Source organism: Alligator mississippiensis, chromosome 16 (genome assembly GCF_030867095.1).
Source record: "Alligator mississippiensis isolate rAllMis1 chromosome 16, rAllMis1, whole genome shotgun sequence".
Lineage (NCBI taxonomy): Eukaryota > Metazoa > Chordata > Crocodylia > Alligatoridae > Alligator > Alligator mississippiensis.
Window position 1 is genome coordinate 7179374 of NC_081839.1, and position 20608 is coordinate 7199981.

The 20608-nt window shown below is 43.3% G+C and overlaps 1 protein-coding gene across 2 annotated transcripts in view; it reads left to right on the top strand.

Annotated features, from left to right (window-relative positions):
- Positions 1–6748: 6748 nt before the first annotated feature.
- AP3D1 (adaptor related protein complex 3 subunit delta 1) overlaps positions 6749–20608 on the top strand; it is a 76142-nt gene continuing 62282 nt past the window's right edge. For both annotated transcript variants that reach the window (XR_001372377.3, XM_014599820.3), the window contains exon 1: positions 6749–7061. Coding sequence is in view for 1 of the 2 variants with exons in the window: in XM_014599820.3 (XP_014455306.1) it covers positions 6966–7061 (96 nt within the window). In the remaining variant the exon portion in view is untranslated. The remainder of the gene's footprint in view (positions 7062–20608) is intronic.

Here is a 20608-nt window from a genome sequence, read left to right on the forward strand (position 1 = left end):
CAAGAGCAAAGCAATTCAATTAGCAGTGAGTTTAGCTCATTGCTCTGTTGTGCACACTTTGAAAGTGAGATATGAGATCATGAAGCAATATTCCTAGAGTGACTCAGTGAGTCAGCAGCAGAAGTGGGAATAGGACCCACGAGTCCTGACTCCCAGTTACATGCTGTAACTACTGGAGAAGCCTGCCTGCGGGAGCTGGGAGCAGCACAGGCTTCTCTGACTCCCCATCCCACGCTGTAATCAATGAAGACCTAATTTTGGCGGTAGCCCAGCAAACAAAATGCTGAGCAGCATAAAAATCTGGCTGCTTGTTTTAGTGTCTGTATGGCAGCCACACGTCTTTGAAATTCTGGTGCTGAGCACTTGAAAATCTGCCCACCCACACCCCTGATTTCTGCTGGTAAAGTCACAAAGGCTGTCTCACGATGATTGAGGAGCACAGTGCCAGATGCATGAACCTCTCCACTGCAACTTGACCTTGGGCCTGAATTATACAATTGGGATGCTGAATTATACAATTCTTTACCCATATTTTCCTCTTACACCTTTCATTAGGTGACTTTTAATCCTTTCACCTGCAAAAAAACCTGTCCCTCTGAGATATGTCAACATTTCTTCCACTCTGCAAACAAACTCATGCTGCTGTAGAGTGTGACCTCCCCTCCTGACAAAGCCCTTTTCAAACCACAGGCCCTTGTTCTCTCTTTCAAAGCTCAGTTCCCTCATATTGGCTGGGACGGGGGTGACGTTATTTATAACAAGGAATCAGTTTTGTAAAGGTCATCTCTGTGTGTACTGGAGCGAAGGAGTCCTGGAACAGCTTAGCAAGTGATTGTTTGTTCAGAGAAATTAAACTGCACCCTGGCACCCTTTTCCTTATGTAAATGATCCTTCCCCACCCAAGATAAGGGCTTGTATAGCTTTCTTCAAAAATTCAGCCTGCTCCAGTGAGTAATGGTTGAAGAAGTAGGCTGTCCGGAGGAACAAAATGCTTTCAACATGTTTGTTCCTTACTAATATGTACTGAGCCATATTCAGATCTCATTTACACTGGTGTAGGGTTGGAGTATCTTGGAGAGGTAAGTCTTTGCTTCTGTCCCCTTGATGATGAGAACCTATTGCACAGTCTCTTGCAGACCAGCAAATCTGTGTCTATTCCTGTACGACTCATAAAAATGGAGATGGGCTTAGCCATGCAACAACCCAAAGGGGTCAGTTCTTTCTCTGCTGTTAGGCACTGTGGCTCATGCACATCTGTCCCTTTGTGGTTCTACCTCGTGGTCTCCAGGCCTCAGTTTCCTCATGTGCAGGAGATGACTATTCCCCAGTTTATAGCAGAGTTAGATAAAACGAAAGTAGCTGATGGTAGTTGAGAGTTTGGGGGCAGCAGACCATAGGGATGCAGATATACCAGGGGTGGGCAAAATATGGCCCGGAGGCTGGATCCGGCCCACCGGGCCATTCTATCCGGCCCCAGGGGACCCTAAAAAATTTAGCAAATGTAATATTTATTTGCTCCTGGCTGCCTGTCAAAGATGACAGAAGTCTGGGGCAGCAGGACACAAAGGAAGCCGGCAGCAGGACCCAGCAGCAAGGCCCATCTAGCTCTGCCCCACAACCAGAAGCCCCTGCCTAGCGCAGGACTCTGGCCTGAGACTGTGGGGCTGTTCCTGCTTCCTTGTGCTGGAGAGGGAAATGTGGCCCTTGACACATTGCCAAAACTTGGCAAGTGGCCCTCCGCACAAAATAATTGCCCGCCCCTGAGATAGACCATTGCCAAGCAGCAGGCAAGTTCAGTATGACCTACATCACCCCAGGTCTCATGGCAAACAATTACCAAGCCATCTGTGTGAAGCAGAGAGACAAGGGGGGTTTACCTATCACCCCTGTCAGACAGACGTCACTCAGTCCAACCACAGGCAAATCCTCAGGAACAAAACGAAAGAAGTCTCAAAAGCTGGCCTACCTTCCATAGAGAATTGCTTTGCTCAAGGAGAGGCTCCGTCAGACAGCAGCCACTCAAAACAGCAGCAGTCCCACACCTGTCATGCCTTTCTTCAGGGGGACTCTGACTGACAGTTCCTGGGCCCAGCTGTAGGTCTGCTCTCCTCAGCCAAGCACTATTTCCTCTTTTAACCCTTCTATCCAAGCCTGACACCTGTGTAACAGCAGCATGTCTACCTGAGCCCTCAGGAGTTAATGAAACTCTCTTTGGTTAGTGCTAGGTTCCATCACCTCTTCTCTTCTAGTTTGCATATTGCGCTCCTCACTGTAATACCCGAGCACCTTCCAGTACTGGGTAAACTGTGAGACTAACATCTGCCACGTGTCAACTGCCTCAGAGAGTTGGACACTCACTGTTCCTAGAAGCAGCAGACTTTTAGAAATTAACCATGTCATGGTGATCATACAACACATTTTTCAATAGGGCCTATCAAAGGAATTAGGCACTGGACCAGCAAAGCACTTAAGGATGTGTGCATCTCTAAGCAGGGGAGCAATCCTATTGTCTGCCATGGGTCTGCTTGCATTGCCAAAGTTGCTCACATGTTTAAGTGGTTTGTTGGATGACAGCCCTAATGCAGCTTTTGTGGAAGATCACATTTTAACCTTCAATCCTAATATTGCTGCTTTCATGTTCTTTCTTGCACATCAGGTTACGTGGGGATATCAATTTACATAACTGATAAAGTCATCCGGTCCATTTTAAGCTAGACTGGAGAAAGGTCCAGATAGAAAAGTATAGAGAATCATTTTGAACTGGATGAACAGAGGGATTATATGGGACTATGGGTCAAAACATGGGGAAAACTATAGCAGAAGCTATATCTATTCCCCTCCCTTCCCCACTTCTAAATCAAAATAGCAACATTTGAAATATTGCAAACCAATCCAATTGAGACCTCATCAGCCTTTTCTTACGTGAATTTCTTATTTCTAATTTATCTGATCCTTTGTTTTAATAAATCATATATGAGTTATTTGCTCAAATCACTTAGTTAACTGAGTGGTAATGTCAGAGTGATGTTATATGTGTGATAGTCCAAGCAATATGCAAGAGGCCAGGATAATTTGCCTCTTGCCTTTAACTGAGCGTTATTTATTTATTTGTTAAAGACTGGTGTTTAATTTAAATTAAAGCTAAGATCCAATCTGATCTTCCAGGTGGAATTTTCATACTACATACACAATATAAGATACGGCCTTGAACCAAAAGATGGAGGCCATATGTTCCTGAACTTGGGGAAAAAACTGGATTGGGATCTAAATTCACTAACTCAGGCCCATCTCTATCAGAAAATTAATGATTTATAATTGTCATACTTTCGATGTTCCCATTATCCTGAGAAATAGAAAACCAGAACTCATTATGCATTTGGTATTTTTTTCCGTTGAGTTATAACTGCAAGACTCAGAGTCTTCCTACAAATGTTGAATTGCTCATACTGGAGCCTGTAACTGAAATATGAAGAGGATGGGACGGAGGTGGGAGGAGATACTGTACTGGCATTAATGCCTTGCATTTATCTCCAGAGAACGCTTGCTAAAAAGTTATGTCGGCAAAATCAGAAGGTGACATTATTTATAACGTAACATCGGTGCTAACATTAGATGGGTACAACGTGATCCAGAGCTGTGAAGGTGAAGGTCCTTGGATGTTGACAAATAACAATGATTACAGTTAGGATTAGGGTTTTAATTAAGGCTGTTCCCAAGCAGATTTTAAGCCCTCCAAAGTTTGGAGATGGAGGGCTCTAAGATTTTGGTTCTGGCTCAGATCTTTAGAATGGGCTGAAGCAAATAGGAAAGTCCATGGCCCAATTCTTACAGGAACCAAATCCCCTAGGTACTCAAAGTTTGGGGCGTTTGAAACCCAGATTGAGTTCTGCACCTAAATTGTGTAGTCTGCAGTTTATATGTTTAATTGTGATCTACACAACCAAAGAAACACTGGGTTCATTTTATCCCCAACATTGTTAAATATTAGGAATAGCAGGAACGGATTTTTGGGGCTGGTATCTTTCACTGGACCAGCTGCACGGTTAGCGCAGACTTAGAAACCCCTTTTAATGCAATGCATTCTTCTTCAGGTCACGTTCTTCAGGAATGTGAATTCTGACTTTCCTCAAGCAATGGTTCTCTGCATTTTCGAACTTGAGCCACCCCTCACTGGACTTGAAGCACCCCGCTATAACTTTTGTGAATTGAGTGAATTTAAAAAACTAATTTACAGATTACAGGGCTTACTTCCTTGCAGAGGGATCTGGCAGTGAGGATGGGTGGGGATCATCCAGGCAGCAACAAGCCTGAGCCTGTGCTTATCTACTTAATTATCTGCTTATCTCCTAACACCTCACTTATCTCCTCACACCTCACAGCACCCTTTAAAACATCTAGTAGCACCTGGTTGAGAAGCACCATCCTAGAGGATTCACTACAGATTCTCTGCCAACCAAGAGCCTTCACAATCCTCCAAGGCTTGTTTCTCACCCATTCAAATAAATATGAGTTTTTCTTTTGACTTGAAAGGGGGCAAGAGTAATCCTTTACTGGGAGAGGGGTTGTCAAATATACAGCCCATGGGACCGCAGGTCCATCTAACCCAGTCTCCTGTATCAACAGCAGCAAAGAAGAGATGCTGAAAGTGAAATGTAAACTCCATTGCTATACAGGAAATAAGCAGAATTCAACTCCCCATCTGACACCTCCAGGGAAGAAACCTGCTGGAGCTTTGTCCTTGCCTAACCTGCATATTCACAGAGCAACTTTTAAAAAAAGGGTCTTTGAAAGCCAGGGGAACCACACCACCCTTTACCCCCCCTGTGCAACATGAAGTTTCTTTTCTACCTGGGAGAACTTTTACCCTCTGCCTGATGAAGGATGTTTGGACCCGAAAGCTTGCAAAGAATTTTTTTTTGCTGCTATTTAGTTGGTCTAATAAAAGATATCACCTTTAGCCCAAGAGTTTTGTCTGCGTCTGACTACAGGTTTTTCCTATTGTTCCTCTCTCAGTTGCAGCTTCCAGCATTTAGAGTCTAGGAAGTTATGATTCAGAGGTCATACCCCCTCAATAGCAACTAATACCCCTTTCCTCCAAGAACGCACCCAAGTCCACGTAGAATCTGGCTCAATAGTCAACTTCCACCACATCTGGTGGCAATGGGTTCCCCCCTTTAATGACACGCTGGGTGGAAAAAATTCTGCCTTGTGTTTATTTTAAATGGACTGCTTCCTCTTCTGTGCTGTGATTCTTTGTTCTTGTCTTGGGAGAGAATCAATTTTAAATCCATATGAACTTTCTCTTCACTGTTATGTTTGCGCATTGATTATTCTTCTTTATTCAGCACTGGTAAGGCCATATCTGGAGTCCTGCACCCAGTTTTAGGCCCCCCACTGCAAAAAGGATGTGGACAAATTGGAGAGTCCAGTAGAGGGTAGCAAAAATGTTTTGGGGGCTGGGGCACATGACTTGTGAGCAGAGGCTGAGGGAACTGGGCTTATTTAGCCTGGAGAAGAGAAGACTGAGGGGGGATTTAATAGCAGCTTTCACCTCCCTGAAGGGGAGGTCCAACTTGGATGGAGCTGGACTGTTCTCAGTGGGGGCAGATGACCGAATAAGGAGCAATGGGCTCAAGTTGCAGCGAGGGAGATTTAGTTTGGATATTAGGAAAAACTCTCACCCTAGGAAAGTGAAACACCAAAGGGGGAGGTGGCAGAGTCTCCATCCTTGGAGATTTTGAAGACCCAGCTAGACAAAGCCTTGTCTGGGGTGATGCAGTTGGGACTGGTCCTGCTTTGGGCTGGGGGTTGGACTAGATGCGACCCCCTGACGTCTTTTTCTGCTCTTTTTCTGTGATTCCAGGTTGAGAAGCCAATGTTGCCCAAGCTTTTCCTCAGATGACCCCATTTATGACCCCCCTTACTCCCAACCCACAGCCCCATCTGCTGATGTTGCCACCGAATTCAGGGTTGTGAACCCCAGTTTGGGAACTTTTCTGGTTTCTTTTTAAGAATGTTTTCATATTCCAATCCAAATCAAGTCCAAATCCGTGAGGCAGTCCAGAGCCATAAGTGGCCCTACTACTAGCAAACATCCTCCACTCCCACCTGGGGCTTCATGTATTTCCAAAATCTTTTGGCGAGCGTCCTACATGCAGGCCCTAGCCTGGTGGTTCAGATGCCCCCAAGTTTCGCCTGCTCTCAGCCATATGGCCACAGGAGCAAGCAAAGAAGCCACTGTTGTAAGCCCCTCATGCCCCTTCCAGCGTCTCTTTTCCCAAGGGAACAGACCGAGCCCTGCCCTGCCTGTCTCTCCTCAGGAACCCCTGGGCAGCGCTCCTTTTCTGTGGGGCCCAGCCCCGTGCTGGGGAGGACGCGCTCCAGGCGCACGTCTGCACGGTGTCACTGCCCCGGGGTTGCAGCTTCGCGCCACAACCCTGGTGTCACGTGAGCAAACCCCCCCCCCCAGCCACGTAAGCCGGGGCGTTCCTCCAAGCGATCACGTGCCACCTCCCGCGGGCGCCGGCGGCCACGTGACATGGAAGCCAGATTCCCCAGGGGGCGGGGCTACGGGGCAGAGGGAACAGTGACGCCTGCCTTCGTGGAAAAGGGGCGGGGCTATAGGACGTAGGGGCGGGGCTAGAGGGCGCAGGGGATGGAGGCCGGCTAAAAGGCTGCCGGGGCAAGGGCGGAGTGGGTGTGGCTAGGGCTGAGGGGCGGGGCCGAGGCTTCAGCTGACCGGCCGCCATTTTGTTGGGCTTCGGAGGCCGAGCGGAGCCTGCAGCTAGACACCGCGCTTCCCGCCGCCGCCTCCTGCCTCTCCTCCGCCCCGCGGGCTCGGGCCGTCCGGCGGCGCCCGGGATGTGAGCGCCCCGCCCGCAGACACCCGGCAGCAGCAGCAGCAACCCCCGGCCGGGCCCGGCTCCGGCTCCCCCCGCCCGAGCGCAGGCCCCGGCGCCGCCGCGATGGCGTTGAAGATGGTGAAGGGCAGCATCGACCGCATGTTCGACAAGAACCTGCAGGACCTGGTGCGCGGCATCCGCAACCACAAGGAGGACGAGGTGAGCCGGGGCCGGGGCCGACTCCGGCCCCTCTGCAGCCCGTGTCTGGAGGCCTCAGCCCCCCCCTCCGGCGGGTGCGGGAAAGGGGATGTTGGCGGGGAAGATGCAGGCCGCGCTGGAAAGGAGGAAGGCAGCAGAAGGCCGTGGTGAGGGGGAGCCTCGTCCCCGGGAGACCCCCGGGACCGCGCGTGGGGGGCAGGTGGACGCCTGAGGGAAATGGGTTCAGGTGTAATTGAACTGCTTCCGTCGTATCCCCTCGCCGCGCTCCCCCGGGTCTCCGTCCGTCCGTCCGTCGGTTGATTTAAGGTGAAAAGGACTTGGATGTCACCACTCGATATTTTCTGGTCGATTATTGATGAGCCGTCTGGGGCGGGGGGGAGCCTGATGGAAAGCCAAGAACGAGGCACGGAGGACGGGCTTATCGGAGAAGAAAATGGTCCGGTCGAATTGTGGGGGTCGGGATGCGGAGGAAGCCGCTGGAGTCCAGACGTAGCTTTAGAAAGTTTCTTGTGAAGCGTTTCCCTGAGTGATGGCGCGTGAACGAGCGTCTAGCCGGGGAGCTCGGGATGTCCCGGAGCGGCGGGAGGAAGGCAGAAGTGTTTCGTTGTAACATCAGGATAGAATGAAATCTCAAGGTGGTCTCGGCTGTGGGAAAGCTGTCGCTTACACGCAGTCAAATCATAGGTTGTGTTCGTAAGTCGTATGTTTCGGTTGGGAAAACTACAGCTGGGTTGTGTAGGATATTGTTACCTCGCTGCCGCTGTCAGGATGAAAGGCGGTATACCTCTCCGTAAACGTTTGACTTTCAGATAGCTTCAGACTTGATTGTCACACGCTGATATGTTACAGTGTGTGACGGTGTCTACCGGAGGTGTCTACGTCTGAACATTTCCATTTCATAATGCAGTTTAAAGGCTGTTTGGTATTGAACTGATAGCGTAAGAAGATACAGCTGTTTTTTTGTGCAGAGCCCCTCACAGCAAAACAACCAGCAACCTCTTGGATTTAATGAAAGCAACAGCTTTCATTAAATCACGTCAAAAATATATTTAAAAGTATGTTATGTGAACACATACCTCCTTACTGTGCTGGTGCAGTTCATTATAGAAATTGTAGCAAATCAGGGTTGGAGGTCACAACCCCCTGCTCAAAGCAGGACCAGTCCCAACTACATCATCCCAGCCAGGGCTTTGTCAGTCTGGGCCTTAAAAACCTCCAGGGATGGAGATGCCACCACCTCTCTAGGTAACGTGTTCCAGTGTTTAATCATCTTCCTAGTGAGAAGCTTTTCCTAATATCCAACCTAAAACTCCCTTGCTGCAACTTAAGCCCCTTGCTCCTTGGTCTGTCATCTGTCACCACTGAAAACAGTCTAGCTCCAGTTCGTTGAGCCTTTGTTATTCCATTCAAAATTGAAGATATACAGCAGGTGCTTGTCTAATTCTGTGTGGATTTCAATGTCCTAGTGTATAGTTAGGCCCAGTAAGGTACTGAGCACTGTATACTATATATGCACTGTAAATTTTTCTCTTAGCTCTGGGGGGATAGTCTGAAAGCTCGTAGGATCCTGATGCTGCCCCTAGGCCAGTGATTCTCAACCAGGGTGTTGCAGATTCTGTGGTGCTGCATAATATTAAAACTGTTAAGCATGCAGACGCCTACATCTGATGCACCAGATAAACCCAGAGATTTCAGATAGGAATCCACAATGTCAGAAACATCCTCATCTGTTGTGGTCTTCTGAGTTCTTTGCAACAGAAGAATTGCTTCTTTTTTTCTGGACTCAAGAAACAAGTGAAAGTTAAGAGCTGGTATTTGCCAAGGGGAGCCTTTTTTTGTTTTTTAACATAAAAGTCAAAAAACACTGCCCAAGACTTTATGGCAGGACTGAGTATTGTTTTCAGTTCTGAAATAAATATTTGGCAAGTAACTCCTTTCACTGGCATCTGTGCGTTCAGTATAAAGCCACATATGTTGTGTGGATGCATGATCAGTTGAATTGTGTGTTTCTTAATGGTACTGTGTTTCTTTGTGTATCCTCCATAATATATGCTTCCTTTGGACACTGTTAAAGATGCTACATAATCATTCCGTAACTCTGGGCTGAACAGTGCAAAGCATTTTGTCTTCCTTCTCCCACTTCAGGTGATTTTAGAACAGTTTTACCCAAAGCTAAGTGGGGCTCAAATGCTAGGGACTGAAACAAAGTTTCACAACTGGCAGTGATATGAGTGATTTTCAGTATTTAGGTGACAATGCAATGTAATCTAAATTTAATAATAGTAGCCATGAAGGCTCTTCCTTTATTTATAAAGTTTTAGGAAGTATCCCTGAGACACTGATAAGTCTAGTGGTAAATCATAAGACTGTCTTGTCTCAAAACTCCTAGTCTAAAGGTCAGATTGAAGATTGAATCTCTCCAAAACACTGTCAGTCATTGTATTTGCTGTTTGATAACATTTAGCTTTATAAATAGAGGTAATTTCTTGGCCTTGTCTAGGATTTTTTCCATCTAACATTTTTCATTACTTGTCTTCTGACTGTTGCTGCTATTTAGGGGCAGAACTGGTAGGATATGTTAGCAAAAGTCTTTATGTAGAAAAAGTAAGGAAATATTTTAAAATGGCTTTTCCTTCTTTCTTTGTGCAGGTTTGTCTAAAGTCAGGCTGTCTGTACTAATCATAATGCATGGGACCATTAAACTTTCTTTACTAAAATACTGCTGGACAAAACTCCCTAGAAATGGAGTTCACTAGGTCTTGCTCTGCGGGGACTGAAGAGATTTCTTCATGGTTTTACATCATGCTTTTGCAAGACTAGAGCTTAGGCATCCAGATCTCTTGGAACATCATTGGGAGTTAATTGCCTGTATTAAACAAGCTTCAAAAATCTCAGTCATAACTTAAGCCCCTATTTGCACTGGGAGTAGTACTGTACCAGTGGCAACCATGAAAAGAGATGTTAGGCAGTGACCCCTTTAAAAAATGTCTAGCAAGTATGACTTCATCATTCAACATAAGAGATCTTTCTATCTGCTGTCCTGCTTGATAAAGCTGTTTTGTTTTTAGAAGCCAGTTTCATGGGTTTCCATACAGTATTTTGAACTAAGTATGCCCTGCTCGGTTATTTGGGCTTTACTTATCTCATTACTTTTCAGTGAGATGCAAAACTTAGGAGAACTGACATACTGGCTGTTCCCCTGAGCAGGCTTCTCACTGCTTTGAGCAGGAACATGAAAGTGCTTCTATTAGAATTGAAAGGCTTTCAGAGCTTAGATTCCCTCTGCCTTCATTGTGTAGCATTAATGACTGGCATCATGTTATTTTCCTCCAGTTCTGCCAAAGCAGGACCTGTGTAATAGCAAACTGTTACCAGCCAGCTACTTCCTAAAGTTGGAGTCATTTTATTTTAAATATGTAAGGAAAACTTTGGTGAAGTTTGCAAGAGAATGTTGTGGGGCTGGTTACATTTCCGCCTGTCTTCGTCTTTCCATGAATTAGCAACTTCTGTGCAGAGCGTACTGCGGATGTTAAATAAAAATATCTGAATGAAATGAAGGAATTGTCTTGGCTGTTATCTGAGTGCTTCGATATACTTTCTATAGCACAATCCTTTCTTTGTTAACTTCTATTATGTGCACTGATACTTACCTTCTAGAGAACGAGTTACCTTTAAGATCAATCTACTGAAATGCCAGGAAACCACATTTTTTTTTTTTTTCTTGTCAGGCTGCACAGCATCTTCTGGTTAAAATAAACCTCATTAGCTCCTTTCTTTGACTAGGGCAGCTCCGCATTTTGCAGGAGCTGTCATCTGCCATCACTCACACAGGCTAATTAAACTAGTATCTCTGTTCCCCTGACAAACACCAAGGATACGTTTTCACTGCAGGGTTAGCTTGGGAGATTGGCACTCACATCTGGGTGTGAGCAGCCCCACTGTAGTTGGGCTTGAGTTATTGTGTTCTCATTAATACCACATTCACCTGGTATTGCTAGTGCGTTTATGAGCACACTACATGGTGCTTTATCCTGCAAGAAACTGAGGTATTGATTATTTCCCAGTGAGAGCATCTGTCCTGGGCAGGGGGAGAAGTTGTGGGAAGGTTTGGGAGGGCTGTCGGCACTCCTGTGATAACCCTACATCCTAGTTACAAAGGGGGTGGCTCTCTCCTGAAATGCAAACAGTCCTTGAGTTCTAGGCTTTGTCCAAAGCCAAGCCAGGTAGCTTGGGCTTACAATACCACCAAATTCAGGTGTGTGGTTTTTGTATTTGAATAAGGGAGGGGGGCAGCACCCAAGTCATAGCCTGAGCTACCTCTGCAGTGAAGACATACCCCAAATCAATGGCTACTCTGGAGACTCTTGAGCAACTTATTGCAACAGCACGATTTTTCCCCCCTGTGCTGGGATGAGGTGGCATAAAGGTATTAGACACTTTGCTAGTTCAGCAGGTCAGCTTTACTTTTAAGGAATATATGCAGCTATGTTCTAATCCCTGCAGTTTTTCTGTTTTACCAGTACAGCATTTTAGGAAAAAGAAGACCTGCAAACAGGGAAGGCAAATAACCTGCCCTGTTCTGTCTTCACGTCCTTTCGGCCTCTCTTGGCTCATTTAGGAAACGTGTTCTTCAAGTAGAAGTTGTGGCTAGAATAAAACTTTGTGGTACTCTTTGCTAGGTAACCTTTATGGTATACAGAGTAAGTTCTCACAGTAGGTTTCTGTTTTGTGTGCACTTGCAGTACACCTGATTAACAGGAGACGTGGAATTGATCTGCGACAAAAACATACGATGCAAGTGTATCGTGTGCCTGTTCTGGGCCATCATAATAGGGACCTAATTATTCCAGACACGTGGTTCTGTATCTGGAGTCTGCTGAGCAGGAAGCCTTTTAAAAAACAATATTATTTAGCTCTTGCATAGATTTTTACACTCTTATTAGTCCCTTTGAGGCAAGTATTGTCTAGTACTGTGGGTGCAGGGTGTCTTTAGAAAATGCAAGGATTTGAATAAGCTGGGTCAATGAGGTGCAGTGACTTTTGACTTGAGAATTTGATGCTCTGCCTCCTATTCAGACCATGCCTTTGTTACAGCTAGCTTAGATTTATTGGAGGTGGCTGTTATGTCTAGGACAAAATCTGCATAAAAATGTATGAATACTTGCAGTATACCCAGATGATAAAATTATTCTTATACTTTTCCTTTGATCAGGACTGCATTTTTTCCCCTGCCAGTTAATTGTTTTTCCTTAAAACTGTCATATAGTAACTGTCATGTAATCATATGTCTTTGGCCTTGGTCATACTTTAGAAGTAGTCAGAAGCCTATCTTTTCTTGTTCCAGCATGAATTTTAATTGGGCAGAAATTGAATATGAAGTCTTCATGGAATTTTTACCTTGGCCTAAAAAATATTGAAAAAAAATGCATCTTTTCTTCATGCGTAGTGTATAGCAATAAATCTAAATCAACAGTAAGAAATGTGGACAGGTGGAGTTCCACAGAGAGAAAGTATACCGAATAAGAAGGCCTTTATTTAACTATCTTTAGAGGGAGGGGAATGATCCTCTTATTTCTGACTGGAAAACATTTACATATCAGTAGTAATGATAATAGGCTGACCCAGGGGCCCAGTGTAGAAGTCCTCCATACTGTAGTGTGGGGAGGTAGTTTTAACTGCTGAAAGGAGCTATAGATGGATTGAATGAGCAGCTGTTCTCCCTTTTTTTACTATTACTTGAGACAAGAGATTTACATTGCTCAAATTCCACCTTCATTGCTGAATAAGTGACTATTTCCTTATTGCAAATTAAGTCCTCTTCAGCTCCAAAGGAAGTCATTCTCAATAGAGAAATCCGAGGAGTGTCTGAGGTTTGTACTTTCTTCCGAGCAGGGACTGTAGGCAGTATCAGTTGCGACTATTGCAAGGGAAATATTTAAAACTAAAGGGCAAATGAAAAACAGGAGTAACTTGAAAAGTACTAGAAATGTAACTAGTGTAGAAGACTGGAGAAACAGCCTTACGGGTAAGGGAATATGGAGTTTTAATTGACAGGACTGTTACTGTTTGTCATGTGCCTGTTAAGATCTTTAAAGGAGATCATTATTCCACCTACTTTTGAGTGCATTGAGTTGCTATTGTTAATTTTCTTTCAGTGCCTGAATCCCTGCAAAGGCAAAGAAGTTACTTGTCAAGGACTTGGTGGAACTAGAAACAATACACAAAAGATGGTCTGATAAGGACTGTGCGCTAACCAAGAAGGAGAGCATGCTGATCAGTGCTCTCCAGAGAACAGGGACAAGTAGAAAGGGCCCCTGGCATACTGTCCTATTGCACAGGAGACAAGGGAGGGTGTTGAGGTTTGGAATGATAGAAAAAACAGTTTAGCCTCTTATAATTTTGTTGCAGTGAGCAAGTTAGGCTCTCCCTCAAAACTGACTTTCATTTGCTTTCTGCTTTCAGTCTGTTCAAACAAATCCTTACAGAATAGGGCATATTTGGGACAAATGACTTGTTTTGGCCACAAGGTAAATCAGGCATCTGCCAAGGTAAAAGATCTTTCTCTCTTCTGGGGCTTTAAAACAACCAACAGAGAGAGACTTTCCTTACCGATGTAAATAAAGATTCTTCCTAGGAAAGCTGATAATTTCTTAAAACAAACTTCTGGAAAGTCTTGCAGGACCTGAGAATCATTTAAAGCCACATTTTGCAAGCTTGAGGGAAGAGCTTCAAGAAATTTTGAAAGAGAATAAAGATGTCTGTAGAACTTACCTGCCATTTACTGGGTCAGGCCATAGGTCCCTCTTGCCCAGTAGCTTGTGTCATTGAGGCTGTGAACATCTAATGCAGGGGCACTTCATTAATTTATGCTTTGGTTACTCCCCCATTATTAAAACTAACTTCTAGAAGTGTGATTTATCAAACACAGGTCTGCAGGATAGTGCTGGGCCCAGCATGGAGCGTGGCTGTATATAGGAGGCCTTTGTCAGAACGCCATGCTGCTGAGTATACTCCTCCCCCATCTGAAGCTATAAAACAGGGTGATCTAGATGCTGCTTCTGTATCACTAGTCTGTTCCCTGGTGTTGCTGAGACATGCGGTACCCATGACAGCTGTTAAGGAGAAGCTGGAGAGAGGGGAGCCTTTTGAAAGGCTGCTGACACACTGCTTGGCTCCCCCGAGAGCTGTTCTTGTGTTCCTTGCTGCTCATTGATGCTGCCACAGGGAGAGATTAAATAAGACAGCCTCCTCTGTTCTGTGCCGTAGAGAATGGCACCATCACTATTGCCCTTTTCTGGCAAATCACTTGTACACAAATCGGCTCCTCCTCTTAGTTACAGATTAGTAAAGATTTTCCCTGTACTGAAATGACTTCAGGGCTGTTAGTGCAGAAATGTTGTTCAGCCTCTTACTGCATTTCATTTGTGGCATAATGAACAGCAGGGGTGGCATTCAACTGGATACATGCATCAAAAAGACTGAATTGTGGGACCAGTTATGAGGCGGGGAGACAGAAAATGGGGGGGGGGGGAAACTTGTGGTCACCAGTTTATTAAAAAATGGCAGTATCTGTTCTGAAAAATGAGGTTTTTCACAGCATCAAGGTCCATGCTAAAAGTGCTTGTAATTCAGAGAAGTGTGGTTCCATAAAAATATCGGGCATTAAGGATGTGCTTTAACAAGGAGAAGGTACAGGAAGCATGTGGCTAGCAACATCCCAGTGGAGGGAATCTATACAAATGGAAAGAGGTAATTAGCTGTGTTAGTCTGAAGATAGGCAGAAGTCAGGGCAGGGTGGCACCATTATAGCACTGATTCTCAACCAGGGTACTATGGCACCCTGGGGTGTCTTGAGATCCTTTCAAGGGTACTGCATGGGACCACATGATGTTAGCGGTGTTAGGTTTACAAACATGATTCACAAGATAAGCCCCAAGAGTTCAAATAAAAATCCATAGTCGTAATCTTTCTGAATTCTTTACAACAGAATAACTGCTCTGTTAGTTTATTTTTTTAAGGCAAAAAAGTGAGAGTAAAGAGCTGGCATTTTCTAAGGGATGCAAGATCAAGAACCACTGCCTTATAAACTGACTCATTAGTCTATAAGGTGCAGCCCTGTTCTGCCTTCTTTCTACCTGTCCTGTCACTGTGTTGACAGTGGTGTACTATGAGCTGACAGGCTAAAAATGAGCAATATTTTAGAATCATATTAAATGTTTTTATGGGAAGCTTTGTTCATTACATAGGCAGTGGAAGCTCATCTGGTTAGTTGAGGTTTTCCTTCACTGTCAGTGTTGTTTGCAATTAGTTCATAAGTAAATTGCCCTTTCCCCTCCAGTGTTGGATATTTTTGTGTCTCAAAATGGTTAGTAAGGAAATTAAGTGGGTGTTAATATAGCTGGAATGGAGCACTCTCCAATTGGTTGTGTTTCTCATAATAAACAAGTGTGACTCATAGCTGGAAGTGATACAGCTGACGTCCTGCCCTTTGGGCGGGGGGCTGGACTCGATGATCTTCCAAGGTCCCTTCCAGCCTTAATGTCTATGAAATCTATGATATCATTCAGTGTGTGACTGGCCTTCACTATCATAAGGATTATAAACTTGGTTTAAGTTGATGGTATACAATGTCCTTTCTGCTGTCACGCAGACTTGCTTTAATTACTGAAGGTAACAAAAGAGCACTTAGATTTGGATTAGAAAAAAAGCAAGCAGTGGGTTATTATATGAACAACCATTATTAAAAAAATATTTTGAACCACAGTACTGTCAGGCATAACAAGTCTGGGTTCCTGTTTTATGGAGAGGTCCTCAGTGGGATAGTTTTAATGTAGATCTTCTCCCCAAGTATGTTAACCTGTTGACTTGCGTGTTTTTAAACACAAATTTAAAAAGTACTGCTGGTAACTTCTTTGTTAATATTCCCCAGTCACCTGTCTCTTTCCAGGTAAAATGAAAGAGAAGAAAACTTTCTTTCTGTTTTTAAAATGTAAGTCCCAAACATTTGGATTTTTTTTTTTTTTCATTTGAAAGAATTGGGTCACCTTTAAAGTCACCTTCTGTTGCCTGAGGGAATTGACTTCTGTTCTTGATTTTGCTGTCAAAATACATACCAAAATACATTTCTTGGAGTTGCCATTTTGACATGTATTCTTGAATTATTCCCCCCCTGAGTAGAATGAAGTTTCTTTGTGATTAAACCCATGAAATTCTTGAATGTCACTTGCCAAGCAAAACTGGTAAATGTGTTTTGCTTCCCTGGCACTCTTCCTGGTACAGGTCCATTTTGAACAAATGTACCATTTGAGTAAAATATACTTAGCAGTTTATAAATATAATGTTTCTCTTTCTGGACACATCTGACCACTGCAAATAAATACAAAATTTACAATGTATTTTACATTTGTTAAATTCCTCGTAGCTTCTTTCAGAATACTGTTGTGATCAATTAAAGGATTGAAGTGTGTTTTACAGTGTCGGATGCTTTAATTTGCTTTGTATGTATATTCATACTAATGCAGCTGCATATCATGAAGTAAAGAATTTGGACTCTTGAGGATTATCTAATTCCTCTAAAATCAAGTTGATAACTGCTGTGATTAAAGTGGTACTTCCTGGTAATGCAAATACTTTGCTTAGAACAGGCAAGTCTTGATCCATAGGATCATAGAAAATGAGGGTAGGAAGAGACCTCAGGAGGTCACGTCTAGTCCACCCCCCCCGATCAAAGCAGGACCAGCCCCAACTTCATCATCCCATCCAGTCCAGTGTATTGATAATCTGCATCTGAAACTGGACTTCAGCGTGGGGGTTGGCAAGCTGGTCAACTGACTGATTAAATGATGTCAGTGGATTGACTGCCTGTTATTTGGCCCCATTCAGAAACTGCCAAATATTCCATGAAGCAAAAAGTTCCCTTGTGTTGGGTGTCAGCCTACCTTTTCTGTTGCATCATAGTGTCATCTGTTAGCAAGGGCAGGAGTATGGGCTCCTTGGCCCTCAGCAGCCCCCTATTTCCCCAAATGCTTCATTTAGGAACAGGTATTCCCTGCCCTGCTCCTTTCTCCTGAGCTATTCTAGCCTCTCTTCCCTTCTCCATCCACTGTTAAGGAACATGGGGAAAGAAAAACCCAAACCAGCTATTTTTTATATATATATCGTACACTTTTCCCCTGAGAATTGGTCCTCCAAAATCAGGTTGTGTGTATTAAGCAGGAAAGCTGATTTCTGCTCCCCCCCCCCCCCCTTGCTTTGAGTCTTGCCCTTTGGTACAGTAGCTTTGGCATTAAAATTCAGGCAGCTGAAGGATTCAGTTGACTTGATGGCTTATTGTTCTTCATTCCACAAGTGTTAATGATTGTCTTTTTTTTTTTTAATGGTCTTGATGTTCCACTAGCCAGCTAAACTTAGGATAATATTGCTGTCTTCTAGTTGCTTCTGGTTTCTCTCTTCCTATTTCACAGCCCTGGAAATACTAGATCTTTTCAAAATCATAGCTCCACCCTTGATTCTTAATCAGCACTTAAAATTTCAGCTTTAGTTAAGCAGGAAAGGGAGGGTGAGTCAGTGCTGGCCATGCTCTATGTAGCCATAACTCTGGAAAATGCTTTTTTTATTTATTTATTTTATTTTATTTTTTTTGTCAGTCATTCTGCTTTTTAAAAACAAGGCTCATATTATCTTTTGAGGCTTGTGGAAAAATGATACTCGTCCTTTGGAAAGCCAGTATTGAACGTCTATTTTGTAGGTGAAAGAAATCAGTTAAACTTGACTTAAATTCTGGTACACAGGAAGCAATGATTCAGGATGTGGATGCAATCCTGAATGCTATTTAAATATTTCAAATTTTAATTCAAATACATTTAAATGTAAGCAGTCTTGCAAGTGTTGACTTTATAAAGAGACCTCCGAAATATGCAACAGAGCAAAGATGGCATTTTTCTAGGTATTAGTGCAATTGTTTTTTGCAGAAAAAGTACTTGATAAGCTCCCTATTTAACAAAATGAACTCTTATGGGATTTAGATGCATTGGAAGTGACTCGGTTATACTGATTTTTTTTTTTCTTCATTCCTTATAATTCTGTTCTATTTATTTAAAATACTTTTCATGACATTAGGTGGAAAATGAATCTAGACATGCCTAAAGAATATTTTGGGGACTCTTATGGAGCTACATTAGCATACAAGGTCAAATTTCAGTGTGTATAATTTGGTTGTAGTCTCATCAGCTAAAATCAGAAAGCTTCAAGAATACAAATGAAACTGGTTTCTCAATTTCCTTCACCGATTACTGAGAATCTCAGTATCTGTGTTTGCTAACTCTAGCCAGGAGGAAGTATGTGAGTGTATAATGTATTATGTTTGCAACACAGACCGGAATAAAACTGCTGCAAAACAGAATGACAAAGATGATCTTTTAAACATCAAATATTGACCACTGAATTATAATTTCTCAGTAATGAGAACAATGTATTAGTCTAGAATATTAAACTTCATGTAGGGTGTGCAAATATCTCCCTGAGATTATAAGGATTAATTTTAATGGCAAATTAAGACCTGCTAAAAACTCTAGAACAAGAAGGTATTCCACCTTCCTTCCCTCCCCGTATAGAATAAAAGAAGTTTGATACTCTTAAGTAAATTGTTAAGGAAGGATCCTATTAACTTCTGTTGAAGGGTTTTTCGCAATCTTTCACAGTATAATATTTTACACTGATGTTTTAACACTGAAATACTGTATTGTTACCAGTAACTCAAGTTATTAAATCCTGATTTACATATTAATGTTTATGCTTTTATTTTATTTGGGCAATGAAAATATTCTAGCTGGGTTCATGTTTCTAGTTCCTGTCATGTTCCTGCTGTCATGCTGGAGTAGTTGGATTTTAAATCTATGCAGTTTATTAGTTTAGTTGAAATTTTCCACAAACCCTAAATTTTGGATCTAAATCCAAGTCAATTCTGTCCATTTCCAACCCTCCTTCATTGTAGTACTGGTCAGCAAACAATCTCCACTATAATTGTAACTGCTCTCTGTTTAAAGCAGAAGCAGTTTTGGAAATTGTGTTGCATGAAGCTCTTTGGTAATGTTAGCTGGCTTGCATCCCAAAAAAAGTGTTCTTGAACTCTAACAAATTGAGGGAACAGCTGTTACTGGTTTCCTGAAAGTCATTGCAATAGATCAGTGGTTTTCAAGCTGTGTTCTGTGGAACCTGGGGTTCATTGATGGGTCATCGGGGTTTCACAGAAGGATTGGGGCTAATAGAAAAGCAGGCTGAGAGGTGGTGTTGCTGGGCTAGGTCTCTTTGGCTCTGTATCAGTCTTTAGGGTTGAGGTAGGGGTTTTGCAACACAAGTAATCTGAAAGGATTCTGTGATCCTGGGACAGGGGCAGGCAATTATTTTGGGCAGAGGGTCGCTTACTGAGTTTTGGCAAGCCATTGAGGGCCGCATGACAGGGGCAGATATATATTCATTTTCTAAATTTTTAGGGGCCCTGTGGGCCAGATAGAATGGCCTGGCAGGCTGCATTTTGTCCACCCTTGTCCTAGGAAGTTTGATAACCACTTTAAACAAACTTTCAAAACATTTTGAAATTGTTCAGGAATTCTGAACTTTTAGAAGATGCAGAGATTAATTTTTTTAATGTGGAAATAAAATGCTTGCTACACTTGTTTTGCGGAGTACATTGGGGCATGCCTGCTTTGACCTTCTGTTCTGCTGAATAGACTCTTCAGATCTGCTGAGAGACTGATCCAGTGAATACAAGCTTGCACATTGACAAAATCCTGCTGAATTCAACTTCATCTGGGTCACTCTAGATTTTGCAGGGAAGTTTGCAGACCTTTTAGTATGCTTGAAAACAGGCGAAAGCTGAGGCTTTGTAGCTGACCTCAGTTCTTTATTCCTATCTCCTTGCTTAATTATCCTTCTCTAAATCATCATCATTTAATCGCGGTGAGTGATCCACTTATTTGAGACAACCCCTTCTTCTGTGCTCCATCCATATTAATTAACATCCACTCTGCAGAAATGTTTCCCCAAGCAGAGTTTTTAACTGTGATAAGGCAGACAAGCCAGAGATTCCATGAAGCTCATTGGGACTTTGTATTTGATCTTAAATAGAAAGTGTTTTGATATTGCAGGGATGAACAGCACTACAATGCTGAAGATAAGTGAATGGTGATAGATCTAGGGGGATGGGGTTGGACTCTAAAGCAGCGGTGCCTTTTTAGACTCAAGGCACCCCTTAAAAATGCCAACTTTTAGTTTTCACTCTTTTTTTTTTTTTTTTTTTTTTTAACTATAAAAAAAAATTGAGCATTTCTTCTGTTGCAAAGGACTGGGAAAGACCACCAGGCTACTAGGGACAGAAATTGCTGGTATAATAAACCAGCATAAATGATTGGAAACTGGTTCAGATCCATAACACAGCAGAAGTTCAGTGCGCACAAACCATTTTCAAACTGGTCGAAACTTGTTTAAGATAAACCTGGATGGATGTAATATCAGACTTATCTGATTTCGGTTAAATTGGTTTATTGAAC